The sequence below is a fragment of the Neomonachus schauinslandi genome, chromosome 2 (assembly GCF_002201575.2).
Source record: "Neomonachus schauinslandi chromosome 2, ASM220157v2, whole genome shotgun sequence".
In the NCBI taxonomy this organism is placed as follows: Eukaryota; Metazoa; Chordata; class Mammalia; order Carnivora; family Phocidae; genus Neomonachus; species Neomonachus schauinslandi.
The window spans coordinates 148,496,784-148,523,884 of record NC_058404.1 but is presented as its reverse complement, the minus strand read 5'-3'; the positions used below and the strand labels follow the sequence as shown (position 1 = coordinate 148,523,884).

Genomic DNA, 27,101 nt, shown 5'->3' with positions numbered 1-27,101 from the left:
TACACAGCCTTTTAGGCAAGTGCCACAAAAGAAAATAAACTGGAACATAATTTAGGATACAAAAAATAGCTCCGATTGTTTCACAGGTTTTACTGACTTAATTACATCTCTAGCAAATACCTCTCAGAAGTGGGAATTACTTGTTTCCTTCTAGAATCAATCCATCATTATGGGGAGTTAGGGTTAAATTTGTTTTTTTACTTTGACTACTCTTTATGCCACGGACAGCACTTTAGTCTTCTGTTTTTGACCCTGTGGATTTTTTTTTTATTCACAGCCTCTGGCTTATCTATTTCTGCCTACTTTTCTGTTTTCTTTTAATTGAGATACAATTGACATATAACACTGTATTAGTTTTAGGTGTACAACATATGATTTGATATATGTATATATTATGAAATGATTACCACAATAAATTTAGTTAACATCCATTATCACACATAGTTACAATTTTTGTCCTTGTGATGAGAACTTTTAAGCTTTACTCTCTCAGTAATTTTTAAAAATGCAATACAGTATTATTAAATATAGTCACCATGATGTATATTACATCCCCAGGATTTATCTTCCAACTGGAAGTTTGTACCTTTTAACTTCCTATCCTTATTTTGCCCACCCTCCCACTCCTTGCCTTTGGCAACCATCAATCTGTTCTCTATATTTATAAATTCAGCTTTAAATTTTTTTTAATTTTATTTTTATTTATTTTTTATTTTTTTTAAGTAGGCCCATGTCCAGTGTGGAGCCCAACACAGGGCTTGAATTCATGACCCTGAGATCAAGACCTGAACTGAGATCAAGAGTCAGATGCTTAACTTAATGAGCCCCCCAAGTTCCTGTGGTTTTTTTTAGGTTCCATATATAAATGATATCATACAGTATTTGTCTTTCTCTCTCTGACTTATTTATTTTAATTAGCATAATGTCCCAAAAGTCCAACCATGTTGTTGTAAACAGCAGGATTTTCTTCTTTTTTACAACTGAATAATATTCCACTGTGCGTGTGCGCACGCACACACACACACACACACACACACACACCATATTTTCTTTATCCATTCATTAATCCATGGACACTTTGGTTGTTTTTCTACCTTGGCTATTATGAATAATGCTGCAATGAACATGGAGGTGCAGATATCTTTTCAGAATAATGTTTTCATTTTCTTCAGATAAATACCTAGAAGTGGAATTGCTGGATCATATGGTAATATTAATTTAATTTTTTGAGGAACCTTCATACTGTTTTCCATGGTGGCTGCACCAGTTTGCATTCCCACCAACAGTGCATGGGGGTTCCCTTTTCTCCACATCTACCTAATACTTGTTATTTCTTTCTTTTTAATAATAGCCATTCTAAGAGGTGTGAGGTGATATCTCATTGTAGTTTTGACTTGCTTTCCTAATGATCAGTGATGTTGAACACATTTTCATGTACCTGTTGGCTATTTTTACTTCTTCTTCTGGAAAAATGTCTGTTCAGTTCCTCTGCCTATTTTTAATTGGATTGGGTTCTTTCTTTTTTCTCTTTCTTTCTTTCTCTCTCTTTCTTTCTTTCTTTTTCTCTTTCTTTCTCTTCTTTCTTTCTTTATTTCTCTCTCTCCCTCCCTCCCCTTTTCCCTTCCTTCCTTCCTTCCTTCCTTTCTTTTCTGCTCTTGAGTTGTATGGGCTTTTTAAAAATATACTTTGAATATTAACTCCTTATCAGATATATGATTTCCCCATTCCATAGGTCACCTTTTCATTTTGTTGATATTTCCTTTACTGTACAGAAGCTTTTTTTAGTTTAATGTAGTCCCACTTGTTTTTGTTTTTGTTACCAAATCCAAAAAGTCATTGCCAAGATGAATGTCAAGGAGCTTACCCCTATGTTTTCTTCTAGGAGTTTTATGGTTCAGATCTTACATTCGAGTCTTCAATCCATTTTGAGTTGATTTTTGTGTATGGTGTAAGACAGGTGCCCAGTTTCATTCTTTGGCATGTGGATATCCAGTTTCCCTAGCACCATATATTAAAGACAGTATCCTTTCCCTTTTTGTTGTTGTTGTTGTTTTTGTTTTGTTTTTGTTCCTTTTTTTAAGAGTAACAAATGTTTATTCAGAAATGGATAAGTAACACAAAGTCTCCTTCCTTTTTGCCTCTTACTCTCCTTTTGAACAAAAGAGACACAGATGGGGAATGTAGGAGAGTGAGAGATAGAGAGAGACACAAGAGAAACCACATTCTCTTCTCTGTTTCCCATGATGACATCCTGTTGAGCAGAGGAGAAAAACAGGCTTCAGCCCTCAATGTATCATATGGCTATCCAGAGGACAATGTCCAGATGGCCAGGCAGCTGCAGCTGGGCTCAATGTAACTCTGTAATAACCAGAGCAGCCTGGCATGAGAATAGGATGGGGAGGGGAGGGTAAATCATGCAGGCAATGTATTCACTGTCCCTCCTTGAAACAGAATCCAAGCAGTGATCCAACTGCCCCCAATACCTGAGAGACCAGGGCCGACTGTTTTGTGGGTGCTCTCTTTGGCCAAGAGGGGGAAAAGGTAGGAGGAATGTCTTCTAGCTGCTAAAGAGAACTAAATTTATACCCATTCAAAGAAGAAGGAGGGAACAAAAGGGGCATTTTTTTTTTTTTTTTAAAGAACTAAAAAGTAGAGCACCATCAGGCACATTCCTTGGATTTCCCAGACCTGGGCAAACTCAGAGCTGGAGGACTGAGCTGGGATCAAATGCTGGGTCTTTTCAGCTTCACAGAATTAATTCTAGATTTTTCTTCTTTGCTGGGCTAGCCCAAGCAGGTCATGGGAGGCTCTTAGTACCTCAAGTCCCTTTTACTTTTAGGCTTGTGTCTTTCACAGCACTTGCTACTGGTTTTGTAGAGCTCCCTGAATCCTGCTCCCAAGTTGCTCCAGGTCTGCCAGCCTGGATTCCCATTAGAGCACCAACAAACAAGCAGGAGACTGAGAATGACACTGGAGCAAGGACACTGGTATTCAGGGGCTGTCCTTGGGTTCTATAGGCTCTATCTCCAAATACACTCATTGGAGCATTTGGGCTTCAACATAGGAATTTGGGTGAACAAGTTCTATCCATAGCACTACACTAGGCTAGAATGAGCAAATTAAGGGTGGGATTACCAAAATCCAGATAGGATAGCTGTGTAGTGTTGACTGCTAGGAATTGGGCCTTGGATAGAGGGACAGAGCCAACCTCTGGTAACCCTACAGAGAGGGAATCATGAAAATCAACAGTTAACCCTCACTTTCCTCCTACTTTCAGATCTGTTTATGCCTCCCATTATTTGAACTCAACCAAAGCCATGGAAGGGAACCAATTGGGCAGTCTATATGGATCAGCTTTCTAAGGTACAGAGCAGGGCGGAGAGTGTGAAAAATGTGTCAAGGCAGCCAGAGATATATAGCACATTTATATACCAAGATGCTATCAAGAGAAGGAAAAGAGGGGAAGGAAAAAAATTTTTAAAAACCCTAAAAGACTAAGCATTTACTTAAAAGAAACTTACCTACTCAGTAAAATAAAGATAACAATAATGCCTCATGGGGTTGTTAGATGGATTAAGTGAGGTAAAATATAGCCAGCATTCAGAGTACTTGCACAGAGTCAGTACTCAGTAAATGCCAGCTACTGATATCATTGAGAAGTAAGTAGAACAACTTTGGAAGCCCAGAATTCTTTAAATATCCTGGGAGTAGATAATTATTTTTTAAGCTATGCAGAACTCTGGGGTTTTTTTAATACTTATATTTTGCAAATCTGCTTCTTATTTTGAGAAATAAACCAATATAATTTTTGTTAAAGGAGGCAAGGCTGCCTTCTGTGGTACACAAAAAAACTAAACGAAACTTGATGTTGATATCTTGATGCAGAAGAAAAGGTTCAGGTACCTGGTTTCAAATCAGAAGATTAATACATTTCCAAATGTAAGGATACCTGGTAATATTTAAATAGTATTCTTATTTTTATTGACTTTTTAAATTTAAAAACTTACTTGTTGTTATAATAAATATTTAACCTACAAGCTGAGTGTGCAGTTTAAATGAGATAATATATGTGAAAGAGAAGTTCTAAGTAAATGTGCCAGTCAAATGTTATTTTAAGATTACGTAATATGCTAAACTGTGCAAGCAGGAACTCAGTGTTATACCAAGTGCTCCACTACATTACATTCAGTAGTTCAGAAATATTTACTGTGGTATAGTTAATGTGCTTCTTCCTCATTCTTTGGCAGTTCTGGAAAAGTTTCAAGCAATTTGTTACCAGAAAGGACCTAGTCTTACTATGAACCAGACATGAATTCAGTCAGATTCCAGAAGGTGGTGCAGAATAAATATTTAAATATGTTTAATGATTCCTATCAAGGTATTTTTAAATCTTTATAAACCTACTTCAGATGGGTTCAGGACATTCTCTCTCCAACCTCTTGATTGTGTTATTTTATAAAAAGATCTCATCCTTAGGAGGCATGAGTGAAGATTATTTTCAGTTACTGCTTAGCTCTGATAGGATAATCATGGATTAGGGAAAATGGCATTTTGATATCACCTCAATTTTTTTTCTGGCTGTTTCTCTTGCTCTTTCTTTAAAATTATTAAAGAAAATCTCAAATATATTTTTAAGAAAGTAGAGGAGAGTATGTCTGTCCATGTAGGCATTACCCATTTTCAACTCATGTGTCTTTCATAGCAGGTGTCTTTCATAGCTAAACCCCCACCTATAACCCCAGCTCTTATCTAGTTTATTTTGAAGAAAACCTAGATACCGTTTCATTTCATTTGCAAATATTTTAGTATGTGTCATGAAATTATAAGAATTCTTTTTTAAGCATAACTTACAACTAAAAAAATCAACAGCAAATTTTTAAAATCATCAGACATTCACTCAGTTTTTGAAGTTTGTTGATAGGTATATGTGAGTATGAGTATGTGTTTGTGTGTGTACTCATGTATTCAAATCAGTATCTAAATAAGGTCCAAGGTACTAGCTTCATAGAGCTGCTTAACAAAGTATAGCAGCTGACTTAAAGCAATAGAAATTTATTCTCATTGTTCTGGAGGCTAGAAGTCTGAAACCAAGTGGTGGACAGGGTCATGCTCCTTTTGAAACCTGTAGGGGAGAATCTTTCTCTGGCTCTTTTACCTTCTGGTTTTTGCCTGTTATCCTTGAAGTTCCTTGGCTACATCATCAACCCCCGTCTCTGTTGTCACAAGTTTCCTTTTGTGTCTCTATCACTATGTCTCTCTTCCTCTCATAAGAACACCAAGTCATATTGGGCTAAGGGCACACCCTACTTCACTATTACCTCATCTTAATGAATTACGTATGAAACAACCCTATATCCAAATAAGATTACATTCTGAGGTACTTCAGGTTAGGTCTTCAACATATTCAACATATTCTTTTTGGGGGACACAATTCAACCTATAACATCCACAGCTTATATTTTTTTACATTTCTCATACGTTACTTTAATGTATAGATTACTCACTCCTGTAAAGTTTCCTATTGCCTGGATTTTGCTAATGGTATTTGTATGGATTGCTTAAAATATTCACTGTGCTTTTCCTATTCCCTAGAGGGATTTTTCATTTGGGTAGGACAGTTCTTTGTTAGTGGATAGGGGTGTATGTGTGTGTGTGGGGGGGGTAGTTTTACAGGCTTGTGTGCCTTACAGGATGTTTGACAGCATCCCTAGCCTCTATCCACTATGAGCTACTAGTTCTTCTGTTGAGCCAACTATAAATTTCTCCAAAAATTACCAAATGTCCCCTGGGTGCAGAATTATCCCTGGTTGAAAACCACTGACAAACGTTTTCCTGGGTTTAGTGTTTTGGTAAGATTATTTCATAGATAATGTTATGTATTTCCATCAAGAGGCACATAAGATCTGATTGTCTTTCAGCCTTTAATAATCATTGCCTTGATCTGTATTTCATTAATAGCTGTAAAATGGCAATGTCCTAGTTTTATCATTGCTTCACCCTGGCCATGTATTAGCTGGAATACTTACATAGAGAAACTTTCCTTCATTAACTATTTGCTTGGTAACCCCGAGAACAGTTCTAATTGGAAACACAAGATCAATGATTTCTCTGTTTACCAGTTTTCAAAATAACTTGTTCCCTAGCATCATCCAAAGAGGACTGAGGGTTTTTATTTTTTTATTTTTTGAACTATTACAGAATTTATGAGTTGAAACATAATCCAATGCAGTTTTATCTTTACGGATGCTCAAAATGTCTCATATTTGGCTAGTGGGAGCCACTTTAATTAGCAACTCTTCTGAGTCATTTTGACAGGATCCTAGCATTCTTTTATCATAGCTTTCTGGTATGACAAGATGTCCTAGGTTCAAATTGTATCTTTGCCTTCCCTATATCAATATTCTTTAAGATTTGGGACTGAGTCTTCTTTACTCCTCACTCTATATAATCTTTCCAGGAAAAGATTCCAACTACCTTCCTCCCATACGCCCCAGAATCCATACTCTAGATACATAGACACTTCAATCAGTAATATTGGCCAGGGTAAGGCACCTGAGAGGGATGATGGAGGCCACGTCTCATTGAAAAATGTTTGATTAAAACCATTACATTTCAACAAAAGCACACAAACACTGTGTTGGTTCAAGATCAGCAGGCACCAATTTGCAACCCGTGTTATATAACCTAGCCTTGGCCTGATTTAATGTTGAATATTGTGAAAAATATGTTTCAGAGACTGTAGATTTTATTGTCTTCCTCTGAGGAGTGCTGATCACTTTGAACTTGTGTATGCTTGGTTTTACATTTTATAGGCGTGAATCTTTAGAGAGCCCAAGGTGTTTTCCATTCCTGCCCTCCAGTGGGCTCAACCTCAAAATTCTCTCTTCTCAAATCTTGTACTGCTTTTGTTTTAGTCTAGGTCCTGATTAGGCCCTTACTCCTAAGATATGGCCTGTCCATCAAACACTATTTCAGTCAGTCATCCTCTCCTTATCTGGGCTCCAGCTCATTGGCGCTCTCCTTACATCCTTGACCATACCATGGCCTCTTTCTCCCTCAGAGCCTTTGTATGTGCTGTTCTCTGTCTGGAAGACTCTTACCTCCACCTTTTATTAGGTATCAGTCTCAACTTCACCTCCTCAACAAAGCCTTTACTAGTTTTTCCACATAAAAAGCTCCCCTCCCCAACTCTGCTTCACCATAATAGCATCTTACTTGTTTCTTTCATAGAATTCATCATGATTTTTAATTTGTTTACTTATGCCTTGTCTCCCTAACTAGAATGTAGAGTTGAACTCTTTGAAGAAACTAGATCCTATACTAAATGAATTTTTTTAACCCCAGAGCCTATAATAATATTTGGACTGAATAGGAATTTAACAAATACTATCTGACTGAATTAATAAATGAGTAGAACATTATATAATGCTTTTCTTGTTTCGGTCTTTTCTTACCTAACCGTTGAATATCAACCTGAATTGAACCATGGGCAGCTTTGCCACCTAGGGCCTTTTTTTTTTTTTTTCCTGAAAAACATCCTTCTACCCACCATCTTTGCCCTTTCTCCCTTTCACCTAGATTAGTAAGTTTTTTAGTTCTCAAGTAGGCTTAATTTTCCCTTCCTTGACTCTATTCTGTCCCTCACCCCCCAACCCCGCCAAGTCTGAGTAATGTGCCCCTGAAAATTCCAGTTACATTCTAAGTTTACTTGAGGCACTATTTTCAATTGGGTGGGGGCCAGAGGTAAATTGCATGGACTTGAGCCATGTTACCTCTACTCATGACATTGGGCACTTTAATTTCATATTACTTCACTTTCCTTTTATGTAAAATAAAGCTAGTAATATAATCTAATTGGGCTTTTGGAAGATGAAATCAGATTGTATAGGTCAAATCCTCAGAACAGTACCTGGCACACAGTAAAAACACATAATTTTCAGCTGTTACTATTACACACTATTACACACGAATTTTCTGTTAACTTATTTCTTCCATATATTATACTGGAAAATTCCTTAAAGGCAGAAATACTGTTCCGTTTACTCTTCATTCCTAAGCATCTGATACATAGCTGGGTTTTATATTACCAGTTTTTCCTTCCTCTTTTTCTGCAGGCCCTCCTTAAACTCTTTCCACAGATTTTAGCTTGGTCTCAATTTGTTACAATGGCCAGCACACTCTATACTATTTGTCTTTCTTTGAACATGCTTAGTTTGTTTTTATATAACAATGTTACCTTTTCTTCCCTTCAAAATTTCCTTCCCTTTTAAACTCAGTTATGGAACAGTGAAGCAAAATGACATTTTCATTCCTTTGTTGGACAGTGAACTTTCTGAAAGTTTCCTTGCAGATTTTACCATATCATGTCGTTAGGTAATTTTTGGTGACTTCTGTAGTTTCAATTTCTCAATACTTTGTTTAAATCAACTGTGTACCCCAGCGCCTCGATAAATGTTTTAATCAAATTTGCTACTATATGAATTACAAGGCTATACTAAAATACAATAGAACTAATTTCCCCAATTAACAACAAAACTAGTAGGCTTTTGTGACAAGCGAGCGGGGTGCATCCTGCGCTGCCTTTGGCTAAGCCTAGGGCACCAACTTAGAAAGTGTTATCTGGCAACCAGAGAACAAAGTGGCGGCTGCAAAGGACCGGCCCAGACTTATCCTAAATCTCTGGTTTCCAGAATTGGATCAGAAGTTCCGCGGAACAACCCGAAGCATTTTTGCGCTGAGTAAAGTCCGTCAGTAGGCTTTTCAGGTGAGAAAACGGCGACACCTGGGTGTACGCACCGCTGCGGACAGCCCAATAAGCTATAACTCCGGCGACCCAATCACTGAAAATGAGACTCAAGCCGGGGACATCCGGGCTGTGAGAGACGGAGCGACGTGCAAACGTTATCACGTTTCCCGCTTCCCCGCCCCTCTCCGCACTGTGACGCTCCCAGGGAGGAACGAAGCGTAAACAGCGCAGGGCATTTTGGGAGCGGGATTGTTTCGCGCAGGAAGCAGGCTCCATTTTAGCGCCGCCCGCCGTCGCCATCTGTTTCCCTTCCCTCCCCCTTACCCCCTCCCGTCCCCAAACCCCAACGAGAAGGCTGGGCCTGGGGCGCTAGAGGTTGGAGTGAAAGGAGAAAAGGGAGAAAGGGAAGAAGCGGGAAGAAAAAGGGTGAGTCGAAAACGGTGAGCGGTAGAGGCCAAGGTGCGAAGCGCGCAGCCCAGCGGCCGGACTGACGGACGTGGCCGTGCTACGGCTGCCGCGGCTGCGGCGCCCGCGCGAGTCGCGTCGAAGCGGCGGCGGCGGCAGCAGCAGCAGCAGCAGCAGCACCAGCGGAAACAGGAGGGGAGCAATGGCGGCCGACAGCCGGGAGGAGAAAGGTTAGTGCGGAGAAAGGTGACGGGTGGAGGCGACGCTCTGTAGTGGGTCGATGGAGCCGTGGTCGTCGTTGCGGAGTGGGGGTTGGGGAGGTTAGCTTGTCCCGCGCGGAGCCGATCCTTCCCACCTGAGACACTTGGACTCACTGGAAGAAACCAGGCCTGCCCTTGGTCCTCGATCTCCGTTTGACCTAGCACTTCATCTCGCCTAGGGTTGGTTTTCGTGTGTGTGTTTGTTTTTGTTTTTTTAATCCTATTCCCCTCTTCACTTTCCGTTTAGCAGCCCTGGGCGCGGCTTAGAGGGCCTGTGCTGAGTGGCAGGCCCTTAGGTTTATTTCCTGGTAGGATTATGCGGATGTAATGCGTATTTTCAGAACGACTCTTTCTCTCAAGCAAAATTTCGAAAATCCTTAATGCCACGATCAAAACGATGGCAGTCTAGTAAGTGCCCATATTTAAGAAGTTGTACAGGTGGATTAGTAATGTCGAGAAATATCTACAAGTAATTTATGGCTCTTCCTGTTAAATAGGCAAAGTGGCAAGAATTGTCCATTTAGTTCCTCGAATACTTATTTTGGAAAACATGATGTTTGAAGAGATATTTACATGATACAGGGTTGGCAAAAATAATCCTGGCCACTATTCTGATAGAAACACATTGTGCTAGCATCTAAAGGGTGCAACCGGGAGCAAACGGATGTAATTTAGAGAGAGCTGGGGGAATAATATTACAGTGAAATACAGGAAGAACTGATGTTGACAGAATGGAACGTCATGTCTTTTGAAATACCGACCTCCCAGGCCCTACAGATATTAATGAATATCCTGGATCAGTACCCGTCTGGAGAGTAGTCTAGATTAGATGCTGCCTTTAGGGTCTTTTCTAACTTTAAGGATTACCATGATAGTTTTGGAAAGGTTATAGTTGATAAAAAATATGGCACAGCTGCTGCCCTGTATCTCATAGATATACTCTTTTGTGTGGCTAATTAACTTGGGGGTGGGGATTTGTTAAATGGATTCTAAGGTCAAGTTGTATTAGGCCTATGATCTCTTTAATTTTTCTCCTTAAGAGAAAGAAGAGTCTTCATGCTTCAGTAAACTGCTCTAGGATAGGGACAAGCTTGGGAAGTGGTGTGTTTGGGAATATGTTTAAGATATTGCTGCTATGTTAAGGCAATTCAGCGATTAGGTTGTAGTAGTTTAATTTACCTTCCTTAAATCTTAAACCCACCTCACCACCCATTTTGAGAAGTGTGAAAGGGATGTAAACTTCAGGTTGCATGGTGTTAGTGACAAAAAGAGACTGCTTTTAATTAGTAAAGTCAGTTATTAAAATAGATGATTTTAATCAATAAAAATTAATTCAGTCAACATTTGATTGTATGAGAGTGTAATCTGTGAGCTGTGTGTATGGGAGTGGGTGGTGGTTGTGGTGGGTGAGGTAGACCAGATACAAAATGAGTAAAAGTCCAGTACTTCCCAAGAATTCGTTGTTAAAATGAACATAGTTGTTAAGTCAGTAATAGACACAGTAACATACACTGTGGAAGAAAAGTAGGTTATGTTTTAAAAATTGTTTTAGGAATGGATGTAGTGATGAAAGTGCAGTCCAAATACATAAACTTTATAACTCTTCTTAGGGACTTTATAATGCCACCTATTAGCTATACTTAGGATAAGTCGTCCAACTTTTGCAAGATCTCACATTTGTATAGTTTTAAAAAATTAGGGGTGCCTGGGTGGCTCAGTTGGTTAAGCGACTGCCTTCGGCTCAGGTCATGATCCTGGAGTCCCGGGATCGAGTCTCGCATCGGGCTCCCTGGTCGGCGAGGAGCCTGCTTCTCCCTCTGACCCTCCCCCCTCTCATGCTCACTCTCTCTCTCTCTCATTCTCTCTTTCTCACATAAATAAAATCTTTAAAAAAAATTAACTTAATTTCTGTAGTTGAATTTATCTCTATTTTAAAACCTCTGATGTAAGTGCTTATTTTTATAGTTTAGATCAAAGATTGTCTCTAGGTTACTGGGAAAGCTGGCAAATACAAACCTACTGGAATTGCTTATGGTGTAATGAGAAGATTTCTAGAATAATTCATTTTGCCAATAAGGAAACTGAGGTCCAGGGTGTCTCACTTACTTGATCATTGTCACTCAGCTAGAATAATAACCAGAATTAGAATACCTAATTCCCTCTTCCTTCTCATACTTCAACAAGGAAAAGTGGGAAGTGAAATACTTATTACTTATCTTATATGAAACATTATGAAATTTTAAAGTTAAGCCCTATAAGAATCTTAGACTTGTCACAGGCCTTAAATGATTTCATGAATGATACAGAATCTTGTTAAGAAATGAGTTTAAATTGCAGAAATCTGCTGTTAGTCACAGAACAGTTAAAAGACTTGGTTATAGAGTCCTTGGATTTTTGGGCTTTGCATATTAACTGTATAATAAACATTAACTTCTATAATGCTTCTATAATACCCATACTTAGAAGCTGAAGCCTGTGTAAATTGCCAACTCCCTCTCATTCCTATGGTGATTATATGTCCAAAAAGTGGATTTAAAAGATACTGCACTATTGGTGGTGTTAACTGTTAGTTTTTCTATATGAGGAATACATATCTTTTCTATTTTAAACACCTTGTATTCATTTTATTTCTTAAGCTCTTATGAAGTTCTCTCCGAAAAACCGTGTGAAAGTTTAATATATCCAAAATGAGGGTAATGAGTTAACCACTTTCATAAGTAATGTTTTCTGCATTTCCAGACTGAAAGCTCCATCAGGGCCAGGAGTGTGTCTCTCTTGTTCACCAGGTTCTTGGTGAACAGTTAATCATGACTCAGAGCCTTGAATAAATGACTTCAAGGTTGGACTTCAGTGGTAACTCATTATGAGACATTTGCTGTTGCTGTCAAAGCTAAGGGTTTTCTCAGTTTAAATTGTATGTGTACACGCACAATCATATAGGCAGGTACATATGAATATGTTCACACAGTTATGTATACATAAACACGTATTATATGTACATGGTATAGCCCTCACTATAGTAAGTCCTTAGAAAAAGGTTGACTTCCTTGGTCCACTTTAATTAGGACTTTAGAAAGCAATAGAGTATGTATTTGATATTCCAGTGTATTTGTTTTACCCGTAATAGAAATAGGATAAAAAATTCAAAATGCTCTCCTTAGACTTCAAATTGTATGCTTATTGGAGAGCAGCAAATTTGTGTGGGATGGGATATGCAAGTTTCTACGCTTCATTTAGTGGAATGACAGTTTTGAATGACAAACAGTAACTGAGACTGGTCTAATGTAAAATGTAACAGAAGGGGAGGTTCCAGGAATTCTTGCTTCTTGTCAAAGTCCATTAACATTATATTAAATGAATTAAAATAAAAGATAGAATGTACTTTGGTGTTCTGTGTTGTAAAACAAGAACGTGTGGTATATTTAACTGCCGGGTTGTCTTTGTTTAAATATTCTAGGTCTTAGTTTGTTGCTGGACCCTCAAATAATACTTTGTATCTCCTGACCCAGAAGCTTTTGGGTCCTAAACAATGCACTGTGTCTCAGAGAAAGGTTAATTTTCTACACTGATACCCTGGGAGTGGCCTTCCTGGGCCAGGAATTTCAAGATTAAAGCATAATTCTGGTGTAGTGCAAAGAGCACTAAATTTGGATTCATAGTTGTGAGATTTTAGTGAAGTCACTTTAGTTCTGTAGGCTTCATTCTGGGATTCTTGAACCTGGTGGTTCAAGTACTTTGAAAGCTAGTTAGATTTCCAATTTCCCATGATTATCTAAAACAAACAAAAATCTCCCAATAGAACAATAAAAAACAGCCTTGTTACTCCTAACATCTTGACAGTTTTTGAACAGGCTTTCTAAAGACAGTGATTCTTTTTATTTTCTTGTTTTGCTTCCTGTACCCCTGGATCTGTACCTTTATTTCAAAACTCAGTTTGCTAATAGTTTGCGATGATACATAAGATTGTGGCTAGCTTGCATCAGTGATGATAGTGAAGTCCATCTACATCTTGTATTGTGAAAACAAAACATTCACAGATAGCACTTCCACAGAGTAGTCACGCTGGCAACAACCTGCATTTTTGTTCTGTTTTTGAGGCAGTGTTTAATAAGTCAATTGCAAATGAAAATCTGAATTTGGGAATCCTTTTGAAACTTTGGAAGATTGGACAACATGGTGCTTGAGTTTTGTTAAGGCAGTTAATCCACTAGAGGTGTGTAGGATTGTCCTCTTTAACCATTTCTACTCTTTCACAAAGTATCATGCATACCAAATTTATTTGCAGCTATTTAACATTGTTATTCAGGAGTTACAGGCTTACATGCATACTAGGGTCAGACAGATAAAGTACTTGTTTAATAGTTAATAGGTATTAGGTTAAAAAAAAAAAAGTAAAAGAGCAAGCATGGTCTGTGTGCAGGCGGTATTCGTAAATACACATGTTTACCAGGCATAAACCCAGATTGTCTCTTGCAAAACCATGACATATATTACCTTTTCTGTCTCAGGACCGCTCCTTTTGGTTGCTTTCAGGTGAGAATCTGGTTCCTTAAAGACCAAATCGTCCTTTTAAAAAATGCAACGTGTGCATTTTTGTATTAAATCCTTGGAGTTTTAACAACAGTGTCCAAGAGCTAGATTCATACTATAAATTGTTAGCGTATAACTTTTGGATGAATTTGAATTTTAGCTGTAAATAGAAACACTGTTTAATGAATAATTTTGTGTTTCATTTGAGCTAATTCATTGTGACAATTCATTTTGTTGTGGCATCTTAAACAGTTGAGTCTTTAAAATAATTTTCAAAAAATACTGTATTTTTTTTTTTAAGATTTTATTTGAGAGAGAGAGCATGAGAGAGAGATAGATCATGAACAGGGGACAGAGGAGAGGGAGAAGCAGACTCCCCGCTGAGCAGGGAGCCTGATGTAGGACTTGATCCCAGGACCCTGGGATCATGACCTGAGCTGAAGGCAGACACTTAACCGACTTACTGAGCCACCCAGGTGCCGCAATATTGTATCCGTTGTAAAGACTTATCCAAAAACTATGTGAAGTGCTTTATCTTATAGAAATATTATGCTAGAGTTACTTTTGTAGTACATGAATTGTATGTTCATAGAATTCTTCTTAATCTGGCACTTGCTAACCTTTGCTGTTTTACTGTTTAACATTCTTAGGTTGGGGTGCTGCTGTCAAGCTGTTATGAAGGAATTGAATATTTAAAATATACAGAATAATAATAATGAATATTAAAATATACAGTGTATATTTTAGGACAAAGAGTGATTTAAAACTCTTAAAAATTAAGTTTATTTAAAAAATAAAATAAAAATTAAATTTATTAAGGTATTTTAAAGAAGGTCACTCTAGAAAACTAATGGGTGTTATTTTATCTCTTAAAGAGAATTATTTTTCTTTTTCCAGAAGGGATATGCCAATGATGATTAGTCTTCAGCAGCAGTAGCTTCTGAGAATATTAAAATAATATTTACTTTCTTTATAATTCATTCTGGGTTGAAAAAGTGGATTGAAATACGTACAAAGTGTACTTTTTCTAGCCAGTGAAAGAAGTGGTCAGAGAAAGAGCTTAAGTTAGCTTTATAACCCAGTACTGTAAACTTTCTCATTTTAAAACCATATTTTGGTTTTTAAAAATACACCTTACGTTTGTAATTAAAATCCTTAAGTTTAAACAAAACTAAGTAGATGGTGATAGCTTTGAAAACACCTACCAAGTATTTGACACTTCTCCATCAATTAGGTAGAGTCTGTGTCTCCTCTGTTTGAACCTGAGTAGACTTTTGTGATTGCCTCTGAATTAAATACTGAACTGAGCTTCTGCCTGGCCTTTTCTCTTTTGGGATGTTCATATTTAGAGCCCTAAACCACCATGTAAAAAGTCTGCCTACCCTGAAGCTGCCATGGTAGAGCGTGACCACAGAAAGAAATGCCCTAGAAGCCTCAGCTGTTTTGAGTCTTTCTGGTGTAGATGTCAGACATGTGAATGAACAAGCCCTCAGGTGATTCTAGCCCTACCCCCACCATCTGACTGCAGCCACATGAGAGACCTTAGTTGAGCCCCAGAACCATAAGCAATAATAATAAATGATTGTATTGTTTTAGCCACTATGTTTTGGGATGGCATGTTACATAGCAATAGATAATTAGAACATGTATATATTTGTTTAAAAAAAAAGGATTTTTGTGTTCTGGACCAGATTTTGTGTATAATGTATCCTGGTCCTTAACACAAGGTTTGTGGCAAGCAGGGTTTATTAGAATTTGATAGTGATAAAGGAAAGGTTAAAAACTCAAGAGATTGAAATAACTGTGCTCCTGTTCCTTTCCCCAAACACTGATCTTTTTATTCTAAATGCCTCTTACCAGAAGTGAAGAAACTGGAGCTCAGACTGGGACCTTTCTGAAGATAACCTAGCTCTTAAATGATAACCTGGATTTTCTTCCAAATCCAGATCTTCTGTATATTATATTACAGTAAATATATAAGGGGTTTCAGTAATGGAGAAAAGTAATTTAAAATGTCACTTATATTAGGGGTTGGAAAAACCCACAAGGGTTTGTCACATGTTGTTCTTTGCACACCCCCCCCCCCCCCAAACACAACCTTTAAGATGCAGAAGCCATTCTTATCTTGCTGGTCAAATAAGCCATAGGCTGAATTTATTCTGCAGATCTTCATTTGTCAGTATTGTGATAAAACATAGGTATTGATGTCATGAAATATAATATGGATAAAAATGTAGACCATCAAGTGAGGATGTAGTGTTTGATCTTAAATTTCAAGATGCTGTAATGTCAGTTACACAGAGCTTTCTGGTGCATTAATTTGAAATTAATCTAGTGCACATGACTTTTTAATAATTTTGCATTTTTGTTGTTTCTTCATACTTTGTTTAAAGGTTTTTCTAATGTTCCCCATCTAATTTAACTCTAGATTTAGAAAACCTGAACTGTAGGCTTATACCAATCTGTTTCTAGACACATGAATTTGGTCACCTTGTACTTTTGAGCTCCTGTTTCTTTATCTGTGAAGTGATGGATAATAAAACATACTTTAGGTGTTTTATGTATGTATATATATGATATATGTGAAAGTGGTAAAATGTTTAAAAAAAGTAAGCATTGGTTAATATTTATTGTCTTAAAAATTTATGGCTGCTTTTTAAAACTGCAGTCTCTGCATTTGACAAATAAAATTATTTGTTAAGGCTTTTTTAAACAATATCCTTTTTTTAAAATAGGGAAACCATGATTTAAACGTGCCTGAAATTTAAATTGATTTAAATTAACCTGCACAAATCCTTCATTCTGTGTTAGATTTAGCACATATAAAGTGTATAATTTCATGTAAATGTTCAGGCTTTTGGGTTGATATTCCTAATATAGAGCTAGTGATTTCATGAAAAGATTTGTGTAGCATTATGTTTACATAATTGCCTATTTCATCCTGATAGGGTTTTTTTGTTTGTTTTTGGTTCAGAAATGTAGTTGATTCTTGTGAAGATCTGTTAGGTACATTTTTTTTTTTTTTAAGATTTTATTTATTTGACAGAGACAGACACAGTGAGAGGGAACACAAGCAGGGGGAGTGGGAGAGGGAGAAGGAGGCTTCCCGCTGAGCAGGGAGCCCGATGTGGGGCTCGGGCTCGAACCCTGAGCCGAAGACAGACGCTTAACGACTGAGCCACCCAGGTGCCCCTGTTGGATACACTTTTTTTACTGACTAGAGAGCTATAAGTAAAAATAAAAACAATTCATATAGTATATATATTCATTTTAGAAAAACAGTAAAGTGCCCTCTTACCACCAAAGAAATCAATTGTTACGCCATTCCAGCATATGTAGTTTTTGATTTTTTTTTTTTTTTAATTTTGTTTGTTTATTTGAGACAGAGATAGCGTGCATGCTTTGTGGGGGAGGAGCAGAGGGAGAGAAATTTCAAGCACACTCCCCGCTTAGCTCAGAGCCCAACACAGGGCTCAATCCCATGACCCATGAGATCATGACCTGAGCTGAAACCAAGTGGGACTCTCAAAGGACTGAGCCACTCAGGTGCCCCTAGATGTTTAAGCAGCAACTGTCTAACAAGACACTGAAGAAGATGTGCTCTTAAATAGCAACTGTGTCTGACTCCAAATACTGAGATGTTACTTTTTCTGTATCCTATCTGACTTTCTTATACCTACATTAAGTATTTTAGTTCTCTTCAGTCACTGATTTCTGTCACTCTTTGGAGATATTTTAGTTTCATTTATCCTGTTTATAGACCTCAGGTCAGGTTAATTATTACCCTTGCTATAATTTTTAATGGGCTTTGCTTTTTGATTGGAGCCATAAAATAAAATGTCCTGTCTCATCAGTGTTCATGACTTTGTATTTCCCTTTACCACACTTTAAATTTGGAAAGATATTTTTGGCACCAGAATACTTAGTATTCAAAGCATTTATCATTAGCTTTAGTGTATTATTTAAAAATAATATTTTTTTTAAAAAGATTTTATTTATTTGAGAAGAGTGAGCAAGAGAACATGAGCAGGGGCTGAGGGAGAAGGGAGAAGCAGACTGCCTGCTGAACAGAGAGCCCAACATGGGGCTCTATCCCAGGCCCCTGGAATCATGACCTGAGCCAAAGGCAGACGCCTAACTGAGCCACCCAGGCGCCCGTATAAAAGAAATCAGCTTTTAAAGTAGTAAATATTTGCATGTATTTCTAGGGTTTATTTTGTCCTGTTGGAAATGGCGGGGGTAGGGATGCAGTGAGAAAACTGAGTTACAGGTTTTCACGATCATTCAGTATGTCAATTATAGTCAACAGTTCTCTTGCCTTAACAAGTTAACATGTTTCATAGTTTATACTAGTAGTCTGAAATGTTTCTGATTGTGTAGCACAGAAGTACTTTTTTTTTCTTTTAATGTTATTTTTGACATTTTTTGGACAGAATAGCTATAGGAATAGTACAAAAAAATTTTTTACCTTTCAACCACATTCCACAAATGTTAACTTTTTACCACATTGTTTTTCTTGAGGACGTCTGCATATGCAGACACACTTTTTTTTCCTGAACCGTTTGTCAGTTGCAGACATGACACTTCTTTGTCCTTAAATACTTAAGTATCTATTTCTTAAGAATTAGGACTTTTACTTAATGATAGTACTATCAAAATTCAGGAAATTAAAAGTGATATTTAATCTACAGACCTTATTATAATTTCACTAGCTTCCCGGTTATGTGCCTTATTCAGTTATCATGTCTTTTTATTCTCATTTAATCTGGAGTAATCTCTTACTGTTTGTAGTTCATGACCCTTCATTTCACTTTATTTGATGTTTTCTCACATATAGGTTCAGAGTCTGAATTTTGCATAGGAGTATCACAGAATTTTTGTGCCTCATTGCCAGGTGGTCTTTGATATTGATTTGACTCACTGTGGTTAAGTTGGAATCTGTCATGTTTCTCCACTGTAAAATTATTTTTTTCTTGGTAATCAGTAAGTATCTTGAGGAGTACACAATCCTTGGTAAGTGTGTGTTTATGTTAACACACATGTATTTCTGTACTTACTTTTTGTGCACATTTTAAAGCAGTTAGAAAAATTAGAAATTAGAAAATGAGCTACAGATACAGAAATTCTTAACATTTTCTTTTTGTACTCCAGGATATCCTTTCATACCCTATGGGGTGGGTATCTACTACTCCTGGCTTTGTAGACCAGAGGTCTGTGTCATGTCCTTTACTTTGTATGGTTTTATAAAATTAGTCTTGTGTCTTGATCCTGAAATAAAATGTCTTTGAGGGTTATGTTTTCATATTTATGTAGACCCAATGTAGTAGTCCAAGATAAATGCTAATGGTAATGATTTTTCCCTATTTTTAATTTTCTTGCTTTCAGATGGAGAACTAAATGTACTAGATGATATTTTGACTGAAGTACCAGAACAGGATGATGAACTGTATAATCCAGAGAGTGAACAAGATAAAAACGAGAAAAAGGGTATGTAATATTTTTAATTTTCTAAAAAATAAGTTTGGAAATTTAATTTACTAAGAAGGTGACTTTGTTTTTGTTCTTATTCCTTGAGTCCGTTAACACCAAAAGTACAATCATAACAAACTGTACCCAATGCTATGTGAATAAAAGTGATCTATTTTTTTTTTCAGTTGTGTGAAATGTCTCATACATGAATTTATTCCAAAATTTGCAAGCTTTGTTTTTTTATGATTAACATTTCAGAAGATATTTTAAAGAAATGAGCCTTTTGTCCCTCTTTGATACATATTATTTGTTAATCTTTGGTGAAACAAATAGAATGCCTAAAATACATTTATATGCTTTCTTTAAATTGTATTTTTAAGGATCAAAAAGAAAAAGCGACCGAATGGAATCTACTGACATCAAGCGACAAAAGCCTTCTGTTCATTCAAGACAGTTGATTTCTAAGCCACTGAGCTCATCTGTTAGCAATAACAAAAGAATAGTTAGTACTAAAGGAAAGTCAGTTGCAGAGTATAAAAATGAGGAATATCAAAGATCTGAAAGAAGCAAGCGTCTAGAAGTTGATCGGAAGATTCGTTTGTCAAGCAGTGCTTCTAGAGAACCTTATAAGAGTCAACCTGAAAAAACTTGTCTCCGGAAAAGGGACCCTGATAGGAGGACCAAATCCCCTACGCCAGATGGTTCTGAGGTAGTAAATGTTATTGCAGATGTAAAACAAAACAATTCTTTTTGAGGCTTTAGAACTATTTATTCACTCTGACCTTGTCTGTTACATGACTGCTGATTCCCTTTTTCTTTAAACATCAGAGAATTGGGCTTGAAGTGGATAGACGTGCAAGCAGATCCAGCCAGTCTTCTAAGGAAGAAGTGAACTCTGAAGAATATGGCTCTGACCATGAGACTGGCAGCAGTGGTTCTTCCGATGAGCAAGGCAACAATACTGAGAATGAGGAGGAAGGGGTGGAAGATGTGGAGGAAGATGAAGAGGTAGAAGAAGATGCAGAGGAAGATGAAGAAGTGGATGAAGATGGAGAAGAGGAGGAGGAGGAAGAGGAAGAGGAGGAAGAGGAGGAGGAGGAAGAGGAGGAGGAGGAGGAGGAAGAATATGAACAGGATGAGAGAGACCAGAAGGAAGAGGGAAATGATTATGATACTCGAAGTGAAGCTAGCGACTCTGATTCTGAATCCGTTTCTTTCACAGATGGATCTGTCAGATCCGGTTCAGGCACAGATGGATCAGGTACTACTTTTTGTATTTATAAGTTTGTTTTTTTTTTAAAAAAAAAACCTGATTTTATTTCTGAACATGTTTAAATTGAATTATAAAATATTTTGAGATGGGGATGTTAATAAGGTTGTCTTGGGATTTTTTTTTTTTTATAATTACATACTTTTGAGTAATAGTAAATGTGTTTCCCAGCTTCAAATTGATTGTGTTCTAAATGAATACAAGTCTGTTTATTTCTCTATATGGAAATGTATTTCAGGTTTTAATGTTATAAATTCTTAGATTTTCATGCTAGTCAACAGCTTATTTAAACACTGATTCTGATGTACTTGAAGTATATTGATGTGGAACCTACTAGTTATTACAGTAATTCCATGTTAAATGTCTCTAGATTTCTATCATATGGTAATAGAAATTTTAACTTTTTTGGGGGGGAGTACACAGTGTTTTTCCAATTCTGTACTTGTGGGTTGACACACTTGGGCGGGATCTCCCAAAGGCTGGGTGTAAAAGTACAAGAGGTGGAAAATAAGAGTTTAAGATTCTTGTGGGGAGATTGTTTAAGAGCTGTCTTGGTCATTCCTTCAATACTACATGTCCTACCACTTTATCACTATCTGATCTACGAGATGTAAATATAGGAATGGTAGGTAGTTGCAGTCACTAGGCTAAGGCAGGTGGGACCCTCTTTTGAGGGGAAATTCAGAGCGTACAACAAGGAGAGGTCACGGTACTTAAAGAGATCCCTTGCCATTTTATAATGGTTATGCATACTGTCATAGCTGTCTTATGTCCGGATGCAGCCAGATCTGCTGTGTATTCTAAATGAACTAAAAGTTTGGAATAGTAAGAAAAATTTTATTGTTTTGTTATATAGGATCGTTACAACTTCATTATTATAAAATTTTATCATTTTATAGTACATTGTTGGTATATCATTTTAAAAGTACATCGTTAGTCATATTTTTAAAATTGTATAGGTGATAAATCCAATGGCCAGCTATTTTCTATTTTTTAGAGATTGGTAACTGAAGTGCTTTCAACCTTTTGCTCATTGGAGTTCTAGGTTTGGGAGTTTAGAGAGGATTTTAAAGGGGGATAAAGAGTTAAACTGAGTAGATGAGTAGTTGAGTTTGATATAAAACTTGGTGGAATATTTTTTAAGATTTTATTTATTTGAGAGAGAAATCAAGAGAAAGCACAAGCAAGGGGTGGGAGCAGAGGGAGAGGGAGAAGCAGACTCCCTCTGAATAGGGAGCCTTATGTCGGGCTCAATCCCAGGACCCTGGGATCCTGACCCAATCCGAAGGCAGAGGCTTAACCGACTGAGCTACCCAGGCGCCCCAAACTTTGTGGAATCTTTAATTGTACTTTCCCATTGTACTTTTTGCAAACTGATGGGATTATATATCTTTTATAATTTAGTAATGGATAGAGAACAAAAGGTGCACTGACAATATGAATGAATGTTCACTTACTGTGATGAATGTGTGAAACATCCATCTAGGGGTAGGATATTTTTTTTTTCTTTCAGAATTTTCAGTAACATATATAAAAGTGGCACACTTTGGTAGTCATTAAAAGTTTATATGTTAGATGACTTTCATTGTTCTTTCAACCTGAGACTAATGAGGAGATCATAAACTTAAGAGCAGTAGGAGTTATTTATTAAAAAAAAAAGATGAAAAATCCTTGGAGATTTCTAATGGTATTTATTTTAAAAGTTAAGGAAGTTTTCTCTTAAAAAAAAAAACGGGCAGGATCTTAACTTTGCTTTTTTTTTTTTCTGTATCATGTTAGTGAGAGATCCTTTTAGTACTTTATAAAATATTGTTTTTAATTATCAACCAAAGGTGTATTATTAGTGTTCAATTCAAATTACTGAATTGGGTTTCTGTTCAGTGCTAAGCACTATATAGGAATGTGTAGTCAGTGAACAAAACACATGTATGAGAAAGAGATTTAGGATTTTACAAAACCTCCTGTTTCTTATCTGTTTGGGTGAGGTTTTTCAGTCATTTTATATTAAAAAGCTTCAATCTATTCACTTGAAGTCTTACAGTTGGCCCTGAGGGAAAGGATTCCTGAATCTTTTGAAAGTTTGTGGGTGCCTGGGTGGCTCAGTTGGTTAAGTGTCTGCCTTCAGCTCAGGTCATGATCTCAGGGTCCTGGGACTGAGGCCTGTGTCCGGCCCCCTGCTCGGCAGGGAGTCTGCTTGTTCCTCTCCCTCTGTGATCTCTCTTGCTCTTGCTCTCTCAAATAAATAAATAAAATCTTAAAAAAAAAAAAAAAACAACTTTTGAAAGTTCAGGTATCATTCAAAGCAAGTGAGCTTGGAAATAAATGCTTTTCTGGAAATAAATATATAGCTAGTTATTTGAGATATCATGATGCCCCCATGGTTGCTTGCTTTAAATGGGCTTGGCTTTGTAATTGTGCCAGTATGTGTTTCCCTGCTCTGCTCTTTCAGCCCTGTGTTAGGAAAACCATTGTCACTTACAAGCTTCTTGTTACATCTATTTGGAGAGACAGCAGTACATGATAAAGGGAAAGATGCTTAAACTAAATGAAAAGGAACTTAGAATGTCCTTGGAATTTTCCATCTTCAAACTGGTTAGACCTGGAATCCCCATTCAGGAGTAGTAGTAGTAAAATATCTTTTCTATTTGCTCAATAAGAAGAGAACTCAGGGCTTGTACTTTCAAGTTAGAGGACTTGCATTTGATACTGGGTTCTGCCATCCAGGAACTGTGGGACATTGGCCAAGTTGTCTAACCACTCCTCTTTTCAGTAAATGAGAATAATGGCTTTAAGTATTTCATGAGCTTGTTAGGAGGATTAGGGAGATAATTTAGCTAAATTTTTTTAAATAGGTAACTGTTTATAGTCATATAATGGAAAATTATATGCAGGACCGTTTTTTTTGTTAGCCTTCTATTTTTATAAAAGTAAATGTGTGCATATTCTTTCCATATTTATTCCTCATCTTCTAGCTGAAAAGTAAAGGAACTTACAGTGGTATAATTAAAATACCAATAAACAGAGACAGGAGAGCCTAATCCATTTTAGGTGTTTGTTTATATGCTTAAAAAGTTCCAAATTAAGCTTGAAATTGTTCTTAAATAACAGGTAATGCAAAACCTCTTCTGTCCACCGAAGATTCTCAGCTTTTTAGTAGAAATACATAGGCTGTTGATAACATTTTAGGAATAAATTTTAAATTGAATTTGAAAACAACAGCAGTAATCCAAGAGGGATATGGTCATGAAGAATGGAATTGAAGACACAAAAGCAGTGGCAACCAGAAGAGGAATCACTAACTTACTATAGTGTATTATTATTACTATTTTTTTTTTTTTTACAGTTGAAAAGCTTTGGGTTCTGGGGTTTGTCAGACATCTAAGAATCAGTTGGAATTGTAATGAAGAATGATAGTATACTTTTTAGAGAGAGGATTTAGAACAGTGGTACCTGGTATAGAGAAAGAAACACAGTATATTTGACTGAAATAAAAGATGTGTTTGCTTTGCAGATTTTTCCCTCTTTGAAAATTTTAAGACTACCTTTATGTAGAGGATAAGGAGTTCTCAGTTATATGGTCATGTGTTTTTAATTTGAAGTTGGTGGGAGAAGCAATATGTTTCTGTTTTTTGAACAGTGCCTTTGAAATGGAACACCTTCTGAGGAAATTGAGGGGTTAGGGGAGAGATTAGCAATGACTAATACTTAAGGATTGTGCAAAAACCAGGCACATGATATATTCTTGTTCGAGTACCTGTACCTATATTGTAATGTTTTTAAAAATCTTGTTTGAATTCTTTTTAGATGAGAAAAAGAAGGAAAGGAAGAGAGCTAGAGGCATCTCTCCAATTGTTTTTGATAGAAGTGGAAGCTCTGCATCAGAGTCATATGCAGGTATCCTCATTTTACTTTTATTTGTGATCATATCTGACTGATTTTAATGTAATTTGCTGTAGAAAGTGTGGAGGCTGTAGTTTAGTGTGAACTTGTTGATGTTCATTAGTATTGATTTTTGGCATGTTCAGTGTAATAATTCTAGAGGAAACTAAGCTTTTTCTTATTATTTTAATCCTGTTCTGTTACTGCTTAAGTGGAATTTCACTTTTTTTTTTCTTGGAAGATGATGATTCAGTGACTAGTTTTCTGAGTGGGAAACTGTTCAAATATACATATTTTTAAAAAAATCCAAACAACCCAAAAAACAAAAACACTCGTACACATTGAGAAGTATTTTTTTGTGTGTGTGTGGGTGCGCCAGGAAGAATAATTTGTCTTGAATGAGAACTTTATGTGACAAGACTGTAGAAATTTTGTCTTATCTCTATTAAAGCTCAATCTGAACAAATGTACTTTGGCTAAATACAGGTTCAGAAAAGAAGCATGAGAAATTATCATCTTCCGTTCGTGCTGTCCGAAAAGGTATCATTTAAATTTGAAATTGTTTTCATTGCATGCTGCATAAAGTCATTATTTTGCCTTATTAGTTCTCCATTAATGGTTGGTTTTAATGTAGTAATGTTCTGATATATTACGTTAAAGAAAAGAATTAATAATGTAGTCTTAACAGAGAGACAGCTCCACATTTACTTCTTAACTGCATATCTTTTAGAACAATAGCAAACATCTTAGGATATTTTATAGTTTTGGACACAGTGGATGGTTTATATATATATATTTAATAGCATAATGGTCTATTTAAATGAATAATCTGGTAAAAGAAATCTGTAAAATTTATAGCTATTTTCATACTTAAATATGAATCTGATATATCGGAACATCACTAGATTAGGTTTAACTTCTTGCAGAATGCTGGTGTCTTTTCTTAGCTTTGCTCTATTATGTGTTGTGGCTTAGCTTTCCAGGTCGAATGGGTGATGATGAATTTTAAAAGTTTAGCTGGGTTGTGGAGGGCTAATTTCAGTACAGCTTACACCTCTGTGATAATGGCCTCTGGTTAATTGGTTTGGATTTTTTTTTTTTTTTTTTTTTTCAGATCAAACCAGTAAACTCAAATATGTCCTACAGGATGCAAGATTTTTTCTCATAAAGAGTAACAACCATGAGAATGTGTCTCTTGCCAAAGCTAAGGTATTAGCATCAGTTCTGTTGAAACTATCCCAGTCTTGAAAATTTTAAATGGGAAGGTGGACTTGAGTATCTTAGTAGTATACTGTGATTTTCATTAAAACTTTAAAGATCCATAGCCCAGTTGCCGTTTAGGGTCTGCTTTGTGGCTGGTTAGGCAACCTAGTAGTAATTTCAGTTAGAGTCTTCTAAAGATGCTTTTAGAAGTCAAAATATTTGATATTGAAGAATATGTATGTTTTATACTCTGTACCGTAAGAGAGTATTTTTTTAGATTTTTGTGTTTCTGTATTCACTTGCTAACTTCCTGTACTAACACTTCTTTAAATGTTTCTGTAATTAACCGTTTTTTTGTTTTATATTGATGCTGGTTTTACACCTTGAGATCTTCTTGAGAAGAAATCATTCTTTTACGGAGAATTTCTTTTAGTTTTAGAAGTAACATCACTTGAATTTAGGAGAAAAGGGAAAGAGCTTAAAGGCCCACCCCAATGCTTTACAAAAATGATATGTCCAGTTGCTGTAGGATGTTGTAAGATACTAATTTTATGTTTATGTTTTTGCTGCAAAAATACATTTGTCACATACCAAAATCACATACCATTATAAAATTTTTCTTTTCTTGGTTTAAAATGAGTCATTACAGCTTCTACTGATTGTTAGAAAGTTAATTTTTCTAAACATATTTTTGTCAGTGTTAATATCTTAATATTTCTCACAATAATAATTACCCATCAGACTTTATAAATGGAAGCTATATACCAAATAACTACATAGTGGAAGTTTATTCTGTTCCTCCGCTAGAGTGAATTTAGGCAGAAGTACATTAAGCACTTAGTATGAATGAGATCTAGTTTGTATGAGCAGAATGAACTGAATTAGAGCTTCTGCCTTTACCATGCTATTTCTTCTAATCTTTTCATGAACAAATAATAGATTAAAATTCTTTAGAGATTAATAACTTTGTTCTGGCTCTGTGTACAACACAGGTCTCTAGTCACACTAATAATGCATAAACATTTGAACTTAAATAGAGAAAATGAGAAATGCTAGGAACTGGACAAAAATCTTCACTGATGGATTTACTAATACAGTATTTTTTAATTATTTTGGTTAGGCAGTTTTTTAAGGAGAAAAATGTGCTTACTGTGATTCATCTGTAAACAACATGTTTTTACCACAGTAAATGGTTGTGATATTAAAATAATTGTAGGTGATTGTTTCTATTATGTAGAATTCTAGCCCATAAGATTTGACATCCCCCCACCCCAAGGTGTTTTCTAGTTGCTTTAATGATTTTGCTTAAGGTTCGTTCGGAATTTTCTCCATATTTTTC

The 27,101-nt window shown here is 36.4% G+C and overlaps 1 protein-coding gene across 4 annotated transcripts in view; it reads left to right on the top strand.

Moving 5' to 3' along the window:
- The first annotated feature begins 8,984 nt into the window (after positions 1 to 8,984).
- YTHDC1 (YTH domain containing 1) overlaps positions 8,985 to 27,101 on the top strand; it is a 35,322-nt gene continuing 17,205 nt past the window's right edge. For 2 of the 4 annotated variants that reach the window (XM_021702240.1, XM_021702239.1), the window contains exons 1-7: positions 8,985 to 9,381; positions 19,327 to 19,428; positions 19,791 to 20,119; positions 20,239 to 20,671; positions 24,485 to 24,574; positions 25,046 to 25,099; positions 25,674 to 25,768. In XM_021702240.1, coding sequence (XP_021557915.1) covers positions 9,354 to 9,381; positions 19,327 to 19,428; positions 19,791 to 20,119; positions 20,239 to 20,671; positions 24,485 to 24,574; positions 25,046 to 25,099; positions 25,674 to 25,768 — 1,131 coding nt within the window. In that variant the 5' untranslated portion in view covers positions 8,985 to 9,353. The remainder of the gene's footprint in view (positions 9,382 to 19,326; positions 19,429 to 19,790; positions 20,120 to 20,238; positions 20,672 to 24,484; positions 24,575 to 25,045; positions 25,100 to 25,673; positions 25,769 to 27,101) is intronic. The other 2 variants (XM_021702242.1, XM_021702241.1) reach the window with 1 other exon arrangement.